This window comes from Enhydra lutris, unplaced genomic scaffold, assembly GCF_002288905.1.
Source record: "Enhydra lutris kenyoni isolate GAN:26980312 unplaced genomic scaffold, ASM228890v2 scaffoldscaffold7, whole genome shotgun sequence".
Lineage (NCBI taxonomy): Eukaryota > Metazoa > Chordata > Mammalia > Carnivora > Mustelidae > Enhydra > Enhydra lutris.
The window spans coordinates 20773840-20789637 of NW_019154091.1; the positions used below are offsets into that span (position 1 = coordinate 20773840).

Consider the following 15798-nt stretch of genomic DNA (forward strand, 5'->3'; position numbering starts at 1 on the left):
TTAGAAGGTATTATCAGTAAGACTGTTGAGAGCTTCCTGGAGGAATGTCACACTCCTGCTATCGCAGGTCCTTATCAATGAGCTTTAGGTTTGGAAAAAATTTAACTTTATTTACATTTCCCTCTGCCTCAGTCTCCCTCAGTTTTATGGAGGGGAAGATGATGTTAGGGCTTCAGGACTGATTTGTGGATCTCTGGAAGTTAGGTTATTGATAAGAGAGCCTCTTCCTTGTAAATCACTAGGACATTTGTAAATGGAGGGAGATTCAGGTCTTGCAGGATTGTGGTCTCTATAAGTTAACTACTTGTTTTTCCTTTAGGGCAGCCAAAAATGGCTGAGGAATACCACACATGTCAAGGCAGGAGTGGGGGGTGGGTGTGTAGAGTGCCAGCTTCTGCTTTGTCCTCAGCTAGCCTTCTATTCCCTCATCATTTATATAATAGGATTTGCCAAGAAATTAATAAGTTATGGTATTAATGTAAAATACCTTCAAAAATATGTATAAATAGCAACTGTATTTTAAAACATCATTTTAAAATGTTAGAATGCTATTTTTTCCTCTTATTACTAAGATCACTTAAACTGTAACTGAGAATCTTTCTTAGTTGAAAATACTATGTAAAGTGGAGCTGAACATTTTTAAGAATGAATTGTTTTTTTGAGAAGTCTTCTACAAATTAACTGAACTAGCAGCACTAAGATAATGGCCATTAAAATAAGGATAATGAGATGCATTTAATTCTAAGTACTCATGACAGTGGCACAAAATTAAGTCCAGTTTGTTTATTTGCTTATTTTAAAATTACAGATATGCTACCTCTTAAAGTGAATGAATGTGCTTGTAACTGGCCTTCAGCCTGCAATGTTTTCATTTCTCTTCCTTTTATACTTTAAAAATATAGACTGATATGAATTTTATCACATTTCATAAATTAATTTTAAAAAGTAATTTCTGAATTAATACCACATGGATCCTGGCATTAATTTAGACACATTTCCGACTATATAGATACATTTTTCAACTAGAAAATATTTTCTTCAATGAATATCATATTCATGTAATTATTATTCAAAATGCTAACCTAAATGTTAAAAATATTTTTAAGTAATAATATGAATAAAATTTAATGCTTGTTTTCTGATTATTTGCGTATATTCATTTGTTCTTAGCCACATTTAAATAAATTCAATTTTTCTATACTTTATGCTCTATTTTAGATTTTTAAGGCATAGTGCTTTTATTTTGCAGATTGTTGCCTTGCGTGAACAAAATGTTCATATACAAAGAAAAATGGCATCAAGTGAGGGGTCCACAGAATCAGAACATCTTGAAGGGATGGAACCTGGTCCGAAAGTCCATGAAAAGGTAGGACACAGATGACATGGTCCTACCTAGAAATATTTACTTGCTATGTCATTTGACAAAAATACGAAATATGAAGTCCATGTTATAAACATTCTTTATTATGTTTTGATTTGTTGGTCAAAAGGTCATGATGACTTTTCATTTGGTGATTTAATTTGATTTTCTTAAATAATACGCACGTGTGTAAATATATAAATATATGTTTGAATTTCTCAATACTTGATACTTAACATGATTCTCTGAAATAATTAAATTATATATCTAATTGAACATATGTATAATTGAATAAATATATTTGCACAGATAGGTATTTCTTTAATATATATCCAGGAATTCTAAGTATAATAACAATACTTTTGATTTATAAATGGTATTATGTACAATTGGCAATTCATCTGTGGTGTATCACTGCAAAAATTTTTTAGTAATCTCCTATTTGGCATTTTCCATGTGTTTAAGAAGGTCCTAACAGTATTCCTGTTAATGAGAAATTTTATTAAAAGATACCTGAACCCTTGGGACTTTTACTGTTTTTAGAAGGGAAAGATTTTCCTTTGGTTGGGGGTTCTACCCCGGGTAAGAACACCATCAGTCTGTTTGGCCCTTTTCTGGGCTAACCCATTTGTTTCCAGCACAAAAGGAAGGTCAGTTGCTGGTAGGTCTGGAATCAGATAAAGATGATGTAGAGTTTGCATATCCTGTGCCTGAGGCTTAGATACTCTGCGGGGATATTTGCCATTACCAGCTACATCTTCAGATGGTTGAACTCTTTAAACATCAGGACTGCATGAATTAGGTAGCAATAAGAGTCATTGTCAATGTCAAGAGGTTTCAGAACAGAGATCAAGAAACAAGGGACTGGACCATGAAACAAAGGCACCAGTCTTCTTAGCTGAAAATAAACTGAACACTTCCTTACTTATCCAGTTGAAACAAATGGAGGGGCTTCCCGTGTTTCCTCCTTCAAGTATGACAAAGGGGGCCAAGTCAACCAGACTAATTTCCTGACACTCATCAGTTCTGGTGGCTGAGAGGCAAAGAGCTCTTAATTTAAGGCTTCACTATTTTAGCCTTTATCCATGTATTTTACAGAACTCTTAAGATGAGTATTAAAAATAAACTACAGTCTGACAGCTAGGTTTCATGAGCTGTATTTCAAATTTGAATGAAATTATTTCTTGTCCCTTCAGATAAGTAAACTGATACCAGTTCGGTAAACAAATCACTGAGCTCTTTAGAATAAGCTGTTTGCACTCAAAACTCACTTTAGGAAACTAACTTGTAATTTTCTATTACTGTTTCATTTTAATTATGTCATCAGTAATACAGTGCTATATCTTTTCTCTACTTATTCGGGTATAAAAATGGACTTTGTGGTCATGAAGCCTTTTTCTCTTAGAAGTCTACAAAATACTGTGTGTGGTTTGTTTTTGTTTTTTGTTTTTTTTAACAATGATGTATTTATGCTAATCCAGACAAGAATTAAAGAAATATGTCTTTGAAAGGCAGAAAGAACTTGAGATCTTGTCTATTCCCTAGCAAACCATTTGATATTTAAAGCATTCATCTGGTACTTTCAGGAGAGAGGAGAGTACTCACACACTTTTTTTTTTTTTCAAATGTCGTTTATTTTAACATATAACTCTCAAATATCTAGGCATTAGAAAGTAAGACAATTCATGTCAGATTAACTTTCAAGAAACCGGTTCCAGTATCTGGATGAGGACCTATGTATAATGGATGTTTGTTTCTATTAGACTGCACATATTCTGAGGACTCTGAGTAGTTAGTGATATAAAGTACTTGTCTCTAACTTTCTTTGCCTTTTGGTTCTTGGAGAAGGCATTTCAGCCAGTGTAGAAGAGAGATTCTGTGCCATTGCTAACTTACTCTTCCTTATGGATGCAACTAAAGATTTTTAAACATTGTAGTTATTGGTATTCTTTTTTTCCCAATTTCCCAGAAATATAAGAAGAGTAATTTCCAAATGCTTTAAAGTAATGATACACTGGTATTAAAAATAGCATGCCCCCTCCTCCAATTTAGGCCTAAAATATATATCATCATGTATGTGTTTTTTTCTAATTTAAAATAAGTGACTTGTTTCAATTCATATTACTCCTGAAATGTCCTTCAAGAAAGTATTTTGAAAATTTGAGAGGTTTTTGTTTTTTTATTTATTGAGGTATAATTGATACACAATATTATTTCAGTTTCAGGTGTACAACACAGTGATCTGATGATATTTATATACCTTATAAATTGATCACCATGATAAGTATAGTGACCATCAGTTTCCATACAAAATTTTTACAATATTATTTACTATATTCCCTATGTTGTGTATCACATCTCCACATCGTATTCATTTTATAACTGGAAGATTGTACCTCTTAATCTTCATCATATATTTAATCCACTTCCCAATCCTCTTAGCTCTAATTACCATCAGTTTTATTTTCATGTATTTATTTATTCATTCACTCATTCATATCATGTTTGTTTGCCTGCCATTTCTTTGTTTCCAGTTTTATTGAGATATAATTGACACATAACATTGTGTAAATTTAAGGTATACCACATGGTGATTTAGCATATGTCTGTATTGTGAAGAAATTACCACAATAAGGTTAATTAACACATTCATATCTCACCTAATTACCTTTTGTGTGTATGCGGTTACAAATACTAAGAATATTTTAGATTCAGTCTCAGCAACTTCCAAGTATATAATACAATACTGCTGATAATAGTCACCTTGCTATATGTTAGATCCCCTCCATATTCTAACTGCTGACATTTATGGATAAAATATGAAATAATATCCTTATCATTATATTTATCATCCTTATATAAATACTCCTAACTTACACACATAAACGTTATAAAGCATCTTTACTTTTTAAAATTATTCTCTGTTGCTTGATTATTTAAAGTATTTCAATACCATTGAATAACAAGTGTTATGGGATTGTAATTTAAATCCTACCACTTAATTTTTTATTGAGAATTGTTTTAAAAGGATAATCAAGCAAAAAAAGGAAAAATTATTTTGGGGAGTGTCTGTGCAATGAAGACTGTCAGTGAAGGATGACTGTGGTATTAATGCATAAATTGCAAAGTGGTGGTTGGGGAGATATACAGAAAACTATTGTGAGTTACTATGGAACTGCCAGAGAGTGACTTGTAAATCCTAGTCACAAGGATTTAACCCTTTGCTTAGGGTAGTAAAGTTACTTAAATTACATAGTCAGGGTGGGTTATTAGCCAACAGATGTTTTATCTCAGTGGCTTGAGAATCCTGTTGACAAAATAGTTGATAAAAATAGTCTTGGGACGCCTGGGTGGCTCAGTTGGTTAAGCAGCTGCCTTCGGCTCAGGTCATGATCCCAGCGTCCTGGGATCGAGTCCCACATCGGGCTCCTTGCTCGTCAGGGAGCCTGCTTCTCCCTCTGCCTCTGCCTGCCATTCTGTCTGCCTGTGCTCGCTCTCTCTCCCTCTCTCTCTCTGACAAATAAATAAATAAAATCTTTAAAAAAAAAAAAATAGTCTCAAAAAAGCACACTCTGAAACAGACCTTATTACTCATAGAAAAGCTGTGTAATTGTTATCAACACTTAAAAAATTAAAAGAAAAAGTAAGTTTAACTGAAACTAGTTTAAATGTTTCTGTGGGACATAAATTTCATCAATTGTCCTAGAGGAATGTAAATACTCAGAGGATAATAAAATATTTCAGGACACTAAATTTTACCCCACTGAAAGTTCAGAACTGGGTTCAATAACTTTCTTCCTGTTAATCTCTAGAGGAGAATTAATTTGTGAAATTTTTGCATAAATACACTGCTCTTGTAAAGGAGATAATGCTCCTGACTCATATATTCTGTACTTCCAATTATTTTTTGCAGCTGCAAGTACTTGTTAAGTGATGTGGATAAGTGGGATGTTAGACACTGGTGGAGAGTCAGGAGACATCACCTCTGTAATAAATTTGCTGAGAAAGTAGAGAGAAAAATCAGCATGCCCCAATTAATATTGCAAAACACGATAAATAAGTAGTGTCAAAAATGATATTAGAGTTTAAAGGAGAGATAAATTAATTGTGATAGGATGTGTCAGAGAGGCAGCATGGAATAATGATTTGTTTGATGTCAGCACCTGGATTCAAATTCCATCTCTGCCAGTTACTAGCTGGGTGAACTTGCACGTTAACCTCCCAGAGCATCAGTTACTGGTAAATAGTCATACCCAACTTACAGCTTTCTTTTAAAGAGTAGAGACACTGACTGTGAAAAACAAAATTTAATTATAAGCCATAAATAGTATGGTTATAATATTGATTAATACTATGTTTTCATGGTTGTGCATTTTTCAATAAATATTTATTGACAACATTATTGAAGGTGTTAGGATATAGGTACTGGTCTGGGTGGTTGGGACATAGTAATGAACAAGGCAGATGGGAGCCCAGGCAATAAACAAATGAGAGGGAGTGAATGTGACCAAGGGGCTCGTGTGAAGTATGTTACATAGACATGGCGAGGAAGGACTTTTTTAGCAGATGGGGATTGAACTGGAACCTGAAAGAGGACACAGATTCAACCACATGGAAAAACTTAAGAGTTTTTGAGGCCAAGGAAACACTAAGTGCAAATGCACCAATGGTGGGAAAGAGCTTCTCTGGCACATTCTTGGGAAGGAAGGATGACAGGGTCATCAAAGCCTAGTGGTCCACGGAGAGAACAGCAGGAGACAGGATGGAGCAGTGAACAGGGTGAGATCATGTAAGTTCTTGTAGGACGTGGTAAGGAGTTTAATTTTATTCTCAAAGCAATGGGAAGATATAGAAGTATGTTAATGTGGGAGCATCTTGATTAGATATCTTTTTAAAAAATCACTTGCACTTTTTCACACATCAGACTTCCAAAGTTGATTGAGATGTTCCTTTTCTTAATTTTACCAGAAATGGAATTGAGACTTAGAATGATTAAAGGACTTCTTGGTCCAGAGCAGGACCACAACCCCGGTCTTCTCACCTCCAGACAATATTATGCTCTTACATTCCTTCTCACATGCCTGGATGACTTCTATATGTGTTACTGTTGAGTTTTTACAAAAATTCATTCTAACCCAATCTTAGTTTTTCTGATCTTTTCTTCTGTTATTATATATATATATATATATATATATATTCCCTTGTTTTTTAGAGTTGATTTTCTTTTTTTTTTTTATCTAAACCCCTTTTCTTAAATTTTTATTTTTTTCAGTGTTCCAAAATTCATTGTTTATGCACCACGCTCAGTGCTCCATGCAATACGTGCCCTCCTTAATACCCACCACCAGGCTCACCCAACCCCCTCACCCCTCTCCCCTCCAAAACCCTCAGTTTGTTTGTCAGAGTCCACAGTCTCTCATGGTTCATCTCCCCCTCCAATTTCCCCCAGCTCACTTCTTCCATCTCCCAATGTCCTCCGCGTTATTCCTTATGCTCCACAAGTAAGTGAAACCATATGATAATTGACTCTCTCTGCTTGACTTATTTCATTCAGCATAATTTCCTCCAGTCCCATCCATGTTGATACAAAAGTTGGGTATTCATCCTTTCTGATAGAGGCATAATACTCCATTGTATATATGGACCGTAGAGCTGATTTTCTATCCAAGAGTGTGCTTTTAATTTTTTTTTTAATTTTTCCCACAACTTCTTCAAGTTATTAATTAATTAATTTATTTATTTATTTTTAACTCTGAACAGATCCCCAAGGCAATGGCAGTCCAAATTTTTGCTCACTACAAGTATGGCTCTTAAACCTAGGCAAGAGAGGTCCATGATTTAGTGGGCCTTGCTGTGGCCCTCTTGCCCCTCTATAGGATGAGAAGTTCAGGAGACCAGGGGAAATTGCACACCTTTGAGCCACACCACCACCCCTTCCTGACCACATGCCACGTACCTAGAAGCCCAGACTCTGACCAAACAGACCTTCACCTACCTCCAGGCCTTTATTGACTTCTTCCCAGGAGCAATGTCTGTATCTGCCTGAACTCTAGTGTGCCCATTCCTAGACTGAGGGAGTGGCCAAGGGGCGCCTGTTTGATGGGGTTCCACAAAATGAAAGTGCTGGCTGAGGTATCTATTCAGGCAAAACCAGTCCAGTCCTCTCTGGAAGGAGCTGAGACTAGGAAGAGAAGGTGAGCAGACTACAGCCCAGGGGCCATAGCTAGCTAAGTCCTGCCATACAACTTTAAGGAGACTGAGAATTATTATTTAGAATTTGATCTAAAAGTCAATGTGAAGGTATCCTTTCAAGGGAAATAATAGGTTATATTTTTCTTGACAGTTTGCTGACTTGATTTGTAATCATTAAATATTTACATTTATGGTATATGGACCTCTCTTTGTTGTTTTGCCCTGCCTCCCCCCCCCCCACCAGATCCTAGAGACCTACCTATCTGCTAATGACTATAAGAAATACAATTTAGGGGCGTCTGGGTGGCTCAGTGAGTTAAAGCCTCTGCCTTCGGCTCAGGTCATGATCTCAGGGTCCTGGGATCGAGCCCCGCATCGGGCTCTCTGCTCAGCAGGGAGCCTGCTTCCCTCTCTCTCTCTCTCTGCCTGCCTCTCTGCCTACTTGTGACCTCTCTCTCTCTGTCAAATAAATAAATAAAATCTTAAAAAAAATACAATTTAATTTCAACCTTTTACTCTGAATTATTACGTCTGTTTGCATGTATGTGTAAAACTAAAACAGAAGTCGCACAAAACAATAGTTGAATTTTACCATGTGCAATACCTTTTGACAGTTCTTATTCCTCAATGACTGATACATTACTTTTGTTCTTCACAGAGCTAAGGGTGAAGGAGGTGGCTGATTTTCAGTGACATTACAAAGTGCGAGGCACATTTTACGATGTGAGGCCCTTTCTAGGGTGGTGGCTCTCTGCTCCCCTCAAGTTTCCTTTGCTTGTTATCCTCACTTTGAACCTAGGTGCTCTGAATGAACCAAGCTGCTTGTTCACTTTTCAGAATTGTTGTTCTTATTATTCTCTTCTCTTAGAATCTGACATTAATTCATGACTGTTCTGAAGTTAAAATGTAACATAACAACTTAAGCAACGATAATATGTAAATGTAAAAGCTGAATAAATACAAAATCAGATATGGCTTTTTATTCACATTCTTTTAGTTCCTTTGTTCTGATAAGCAGAAAAATTATGGCCAAAAAATTCATAAAACAAAATGAAAAATCAGTGGCAAGAATAATCATCAGATCAGAAAATCTAGGAACTAAGTATATAGAGTTTGCTTCATAGAACTTTGATCATGAAGGACATTGAGCTGAAGTGTTATAAGAAATGAAATATGGCATGGGCCTTTACAAAATTAAGGATTTTGTGGATTTTTAGCACTACGATGCTGTATTTTAGATGAGCCACTAATGACAAAAATAGGCACTTAGTAAAAATTAATATATGAGCAATATGATCCTCAGTGATGACAAAAGGATTTTATTTCATCATGCTGTTATGGTCTATTATGAAATACCATAATATGAAGATACTGCATAATCTCACACAAAGCTGATAGCTGCACATTTAAGTGTTTGGCTTATGAATATACCATATTTCTATTCAAAAATACTAATACAGCGCCTGGGTGGCTCAGTTGGTTAAGCAACTGCCTTCAGCTCAGGTCATGATTCTGGAGTTCCAGGATTGAGTCCCACATCAGGCTCCCAGCTCCATGGGGAGTCTGCTTCTCCCTCTGACCTTCTCCCTTCTCATGCTCTCTCTCACTCTCTCTTTCTCTCTCAAATAAATAAAAAAATATCTTTTTTAAAAAAGTACAAATACTAATAAACATTATTTGGCACAAATGCCTTTCTTTCAGAGTCCTCTGCTAAGTTCTAGTTAAAAGTAGTTATCCACAGCGATGTCTTCAGTGTATTCGCTGCATTTTGGCTATTTTTGTATGCCTTCCTCACTACATGTCAACTACTGCCAGCAACTGTTCTTCCAGAAATTTAGTCTTTGTTAACTGTGGCTTATTTTATATATTATTGATTAGGCCCCAGTTTCTTCTCTGTATCAAAGATAATCATCATTTGTATTTGTTTACATCTGATTAGCCCTAATAGAATATTTTCTCTGTGCATTGATCCCATATATTGTAATCTAATTCCTCATAGCAACTGTGTATACTTCTCTTTTATTCTTTATTTAAATTTTCAAGCAATGAAACCAAGCAAAGGGATGGGATTTATGAATTTGCCATCTTGGGTTTAGCGCACCTCTCAGGAAAGAGAGGTCCAAGTATAGCCCGTGATACATATGGCTGGAATGGCTTAGAGGTCTATGACTGGCTACAAAAGGGCCCAGAAGAGCCAAGTTTAGGATGTTCCATGGTTCATTCATATGTACATGAAGTTGTGCCATGTCCGTTTTATAGGAGCTCAGTTGAAGAAAAAGCTTTGGACCAAAAGTCAGGCATCTTCTATATGCAATAGCAAAAATGAGAAATAGAAATCTTCTAATGTTGTGTGGGAGCTCATTAAACTCAAAATAAATCTCTCTGAATGCAGTGCCTGGGTTTTTATGCTTTAACTGTGACCTTACTAGATGTGAAGAGAAAGGGGAATTGACTTGTCTATCTTTGAGAGCAAATTCAGTATCATATTATCAGCCCAGATATGAGGGCAGAAGAAAAAAGCACACAGTTGCTGAAGCAGGTTATCTTCAGACTTTAAAAGAACGATTCACAGAATTTGACAGAAAGTGTGTTCATTTATCTCCATCCTATTGGCATAATTTGAGTGTTTATTTTATACCAAGGATTTGCTTCCTTAAAGTGTTGTAGAGAAGTACAAGTACTTTTTCTTCTTTGTCTGTTGTTTTGTCTGATCTGCTGAGTCAATCCAGGAAAAATTTTAAGTCTATTATTCAGATGCTCTGCGGTTGACCTACTTTTATTTTTCACTTTTGTAGAGTTTATCCATCTTATCATATCTCACGAAGCACAAGTTTGCTAGGAATTTAATGTGTGTTTTACAGAATCCACTCCCCCAGAAAGAGAATTCCTAGGACAGGAATATTAGGAAATTTTGTGCTATACTTTCTGAACTAGCATCTTAACTGTAGTATTCATTAGATTTTTTTAAAATATTGTCAGGCTCCAAGAGGAGCAGTATTCAGCTTTTCCTAAACTTGTATGACCAGAAATCCCCTTTATCTGCATGGAAATTGCATATGCCAGGATGAGTATTCTGAAGAATATTCCTTAATGGTGGCTCTGGCCTTTTAAAGATAGGCAAACCCTTCTTCAAGCCTCTGTGGAAATCTTATTAACAAAGGCTACACACCAAAATGAACAAGATAAATAACTGGCATAAAGCCTTTTACAGCTTTCCAAAAGTGCTTTTACACAGTTGTTTTATTTGATCCCTGCAATAACCCTGTGAGGTTTGTAGAGCAAAGATTACTGGCTCAAAGTCCTACAGCTTGTGAACAGGAGGAGCCGATGCAAATGGTATAAGGATACAAATATTAAAAGTGAACGTGGCTGAAGAAAGGCAGCGTATCAACTACCTGATTTCATGGATTTCAAAACATAAGAGTATGCACTTTAAGCAAAGTCTTAAATTTGTCCATGTGTCTAAGGGGATGAAAGGGCTTATTAGACTGAGCATGAATCTTTAAAAAATTCAAAACTAAACCTTATACAAAGACAACTTTGTGGTCTCCTGTGTTGATGTCTCTAGCAGTCATCTATCAATTATACTCCCCCAGCAATTCTTACTGTGCTCTCCTTGTCATCATTTTTTTTTTTCTTTATCCCATTTTTTTCTTTATCCCATTGGGATATCCCAAATTGGGATATCCCAAAGAATCCCAAAATTCTGCCAACTAAAAGAAAAAAAAAATTATCTTCTGACCTTACTTCTTCCAACAGCTGTTGCTCTCTTTTGGCTTCCCTTTGCCACAGAGCTCTTCAAAGGGGTTGTCTACTCATTTTCCCCAGGTGCTTCCTTTGCAGTTTTTATAGATCTATTCTACTAAGGTCTTTGTCCCACCATTTCACAGAAACCACTCCTGTTGCCATCATCACTAATTTTATATTGGTAAATACAGTGGTCAATTGTCAACCTTTGTTGTCGTTGATGTTTTAGTAGATCACTCTTTCCTCCTTGATCCCCCCACCTTTTTTATTTACTGACATTATAGGAAACCACACTGTTTTTCTCTTACTTCACCAGTGGCTCTGTCTCAGTCTCCTTCCTTTCTTGGACCACATTCTTCTTCCTGACTACTACTACTACTTCTTCCTCTTCTTCTTCTTTCTTCTTTTAAGATTTTATTTATTTATTTGACAGGGGAGCACGAGCAGGAGGAGCGGCAGGAAAAGGGTGAGGAAGAAGCAAGGCTTCCTGCTCAGCAGGACTCAATCCCAGGACCCTGGGATCATGACCTGGGCCAAAGGCAAATGGATAACTGACTGAAGCACCCAGGTGCCCCTTCTTCCTGACTTCTTAATGTTGGAGTGACCCAGGTCTCAGTCCCAGTTTCTTCTTTCAATGATTGCCGTCAGTCTCGTACCTTAACTAGTATCCATAAGCTAATTATTTACAGACCTTTACTTCTACTTCAGACTCTACAACCAAACATATTTATCCAACAGCCTATTGAACATATCCATTTGTACATCTAAAAGATATTGTGCACTTAAAATGTTCAAAGCTTACCTCTTGTATCCCCACCCCCCCCAAATTGTCTGCATCTTCCCCATCTCAGATGATGGAAGCTTTGCCTTTCCAGTTGCTCAAGGTGAAGATTATCAAGTCATCCTCAAGTCCTCCCTATGTTTCACACCCCACATCAAATTGTAAAGAAATTAGATTTGTCCTACCTTCAAAATATATCTAGGATCTGATCACTTGTTACCATCTGCATTTAATCACTACACAACCATTATCAACCATCTCTTACCTGGACTATTGTAATTATTTCCTGGCCACTCTCTCTGCTTCTCCAGTGTACCTCCCAGTCCATTTCAACATGATTTTATTTCTTACTTCTTATGTATTGCCCAAGACTTCAATATTCAATACAATGTTCAAGACCTCAATACACTATAGAGTAGCATGGGTCAAAATGGCATACTTGATTTTATATAGTCTAGTAGCCCTCTCTTAGGACCATTCTTGCTCTGCCTGAATTATCCAAAAACCCCCAAAACTTAATCAGGTCAAGAGCACCAGTTTGTTTTGTTTTGGTTTTTTGTTTGTTTGTTTGTTTTTAACATTTTGTGAAAAGAGAAATAGAAAATGTCATAAGGTAACCGGTGAGCAATGATTTTTTTTTAAATTGTCATTGCCTCTTTTGAGTTTCCAAAATATCACCTTTAAAAATAGGTGGCCCCTCAAAATCAAATGCTATCCATATACCATTGCAATAGCCCACTGACATATGGGGTAAATGAAATCATTCCATCCCAGGTGTTGACCTGGTCTGGAGTTCCACCAGCAGTAGTGACATCCCATGGCAGACTGCTTCTTCAGGGAGGATTTCTCCTTCTTCAAGCGACACCACTTTGAGGCTTAGTTTCATACCTAGGTTCCCAAATTTATCAAGATGACTGGGCCAGGAAGGTCTTCCACACTCAGCTGCACGCTGAGCTAGAAACATAACTGATATTGGGCGTTGGACTCAGGTCCCAGTGCATATCATACTTCCCACATGGTAGGTTCTTCTCATGAGTTCTTGGAAATCTTTCTGATCCAGTCAGTTGTCTTAGTTCATAGGATAATTAGGAATAACACTGAACTTCAGAATTGAAAGGAAAGCAGTCTTGTTTTTCCTTTCTCTTCTGAGGTTTCCTGGTAATTATGCAAATTACCCTCCTGTTATCCTCTCTTACATCAAGAGACACTGGAAGAGACTGTCAAGGTTTCATTAAATATTCTTCTTCTAGGGCAGGGGTACCTATTTGCCTTATATTTACATACCTAAAAGGAGTGCTGAGTGATTTTTCCTGAAAGAAAAAAGATCTTCTTCAATGTTATTTCTTTATCCTATAGCTAAACAAAGAAGGAATTCAAGATTTTCGGTCATAAGCAAAATGAAAAAAAATCGCCTCTATACACATAGCTAGTTATATCTTACAACTATTTAGATCGTTTAGGAATTTTTTTTAAAGATTTTATTTATTTATTTGACAGAGATCACAAGTAGGCAGAGAGGCAGGCAGAGAGAGAGGAAGAAGCAGACTTCCCACCCAGCAGAGAGCCCCATGTGGGGCTCCATCCCAGGATCCTGGGATCATGACCTGAGCCGAAGGCAGAGGCTTTAACCCATGAGCCACCCAGGAGCTCCAGATCATTTAGGAATTTTATAGATGAATCATATCATAATATGGGAAATAGCTACTTCTTATATTTCTGAGTGTTACTAATATCAATCATGGGAATATTGAATAGAAATTCCTCATGTATCATCTAGATTCAAGACACTACAAAATGAAGTATATTTCAGTCAAGCCACATATACCAGATATAGTGAATGAATTGTATCCTAGTTAAAGATTATGAGAATATTAGAACTTCAGAGTAACAGATAGTCCTCAGATTAAAATATTCTTGCTTTTAAATTTGGCAGAAATTAAACATGGTTTAGAATGTCTCAGAAAATAAGAAATATATTTTATACTTATTAATAAAACACAATCACATTGAACTAAAGAACTGACAAGTGAAGGCTCATCAGCTAGATATTTTAATTAAATAATATTTCTAAGTATTTACTGTGTCATAATGACTTTGCAAATCTCAGTGTTGAATAATAAAGTCATTAATGGGGAAGTAACTATAAGAAATCATCTGGTCTAGAAATATTTCCAAATAAGACAATATTTGGCAAACTCTATTACAGAGATTTATTTCTTTCCATCTTTCAAAAATATGAAATAGTTGCCTTTCCAATTGAAATATCAAATATATTTTAAAATAATTAGTTGATACTAGGATAAAGAATACTAATTTCTTGGATCTATTATATCTTTTATTATAATCACTTCACATTTGATTATTTTATTACTTTAAATTCTTTGCCTCGTTATGCCCGACAATTTTTCAGGTTTGATGACTAGATTGTATACAGTAATTAATAAAGTACCTGGATAATATTGATCTGTGGTTTTTAACCTCAACTAAACATATAATTACATAGGGAGACTTAAAAACAATTATATACCTGGACCCCACTCCTAGATATGGTTTAGAGTGAGAACCATTTTTATTGAAGTCTAATTAACATATAGTGTTACATTAGTTTCAGATGTATAATATAATGACTTAACAATTTTATACATTACTCACTGCTCATCAAGATAAGTGTACTCTTGATCTCCTTTATCTATTTCACTCTTCTCAGCCACCCACCTCCCCTCTGGCAACACCAATTTGTTTTCTGTACTTAATTGTTTCTTTGTTCATTTGTTTCTTAAATTCCACATATGAATGAAATCACATGGTATTTGTCTTTCTCTGCCTGACTTATTTCACTTAGTCTTATATGCTGTAGGTTCATCCATGTTGTTGCTAATGGCAAGATCTCTTTCTTTTTTTATACCTGACTCTGTGTGTGTGTGTGTGTGTGTGTGTGTGTGTGTGTGTGTAAATACACATACCAGTCTTCTTTTTTCATCCCATCATGTGTGTATGTGTGTGTATCACATCTTTTTTTTTTTCCTTTAGAGAGAGTGTGGAGGCTGGGTAAGATGAAGGGATAGAAAGGGTCAAAAGGATAGGGAGAGAGAGAGAGAATCCTAAGCTGGCTTCATGCTCAGCGTGGAGCCTGGCACAGGGCTTGATCTCAACAACCTTGAGATCATTACCCGAGTGGAAATCAAGAGTTGGATGCTTAACTGACTGAGCCACCCAGGCACCCGGGTACCCTTATACCACATCATCTTTATTCATTCATCTATTTTGCTGTGGTAAATAATGCTGCAATAAACAAAGGGTATATATATCTTTTTGGATTAGTGTTTTCTTTTCTTCTCTGTCTCTCTCTCTATCTCTCTCTCTCTTTTTTATTTTAAGTAAATACCCAGTAGTAGAATTAGTGGATCATATGGTAAGTCTATTTTTGATTTTTTGAGAAACTTCTATACTATTTTCCACAGTGGCTACACCAATTCACATTCCCACCAATAGTGCATGAGGGTTCCTTCTTTTTCACATTCTCACCAACACTTGTTATTTCTTTTGTGTGTGTGTGTTTTATTTTATCCATTCTGACAGATGTAAAATCATATCTCATTGTGGTTTTGAATTGCATTTCTGTCATGATTAGTGATGTTGGGTATCGTTCCATGTGTCTGGTGACCATCTATATGTATTCTTTGGAAAAACATAGGTTCTCTGCCCATTTTTTAATTGG

The 15798-nt window shown here is 36.0% G+C and overlaps 1 protein-coding gene across 4 annotated transcripts in view; it reads left to right on the forward strand.

Moving 5' to 3' along the window:
- The window catches only part of LOC111142065 (PTPRF interacting protein alpha 2), a 492908-nt gene that overhangs the window by 346170 nt on the left and 130940 nt on the right, over positions 1-15798 (forward strand). For all 4 annotated transcript variants that reach the window (XM_022495008.1, XM_022495009.1, XM_022495010.1 and 1 more), the window contains one exon: positions 1250-1366. In XM_022495008.1, coding sequence (XP_022350716.1) covers positions 1250-1366 — 117 coding nt within the window. The remainder of the gene's footprint in view (positions 1-1249; positions 1367-15798) is intronic.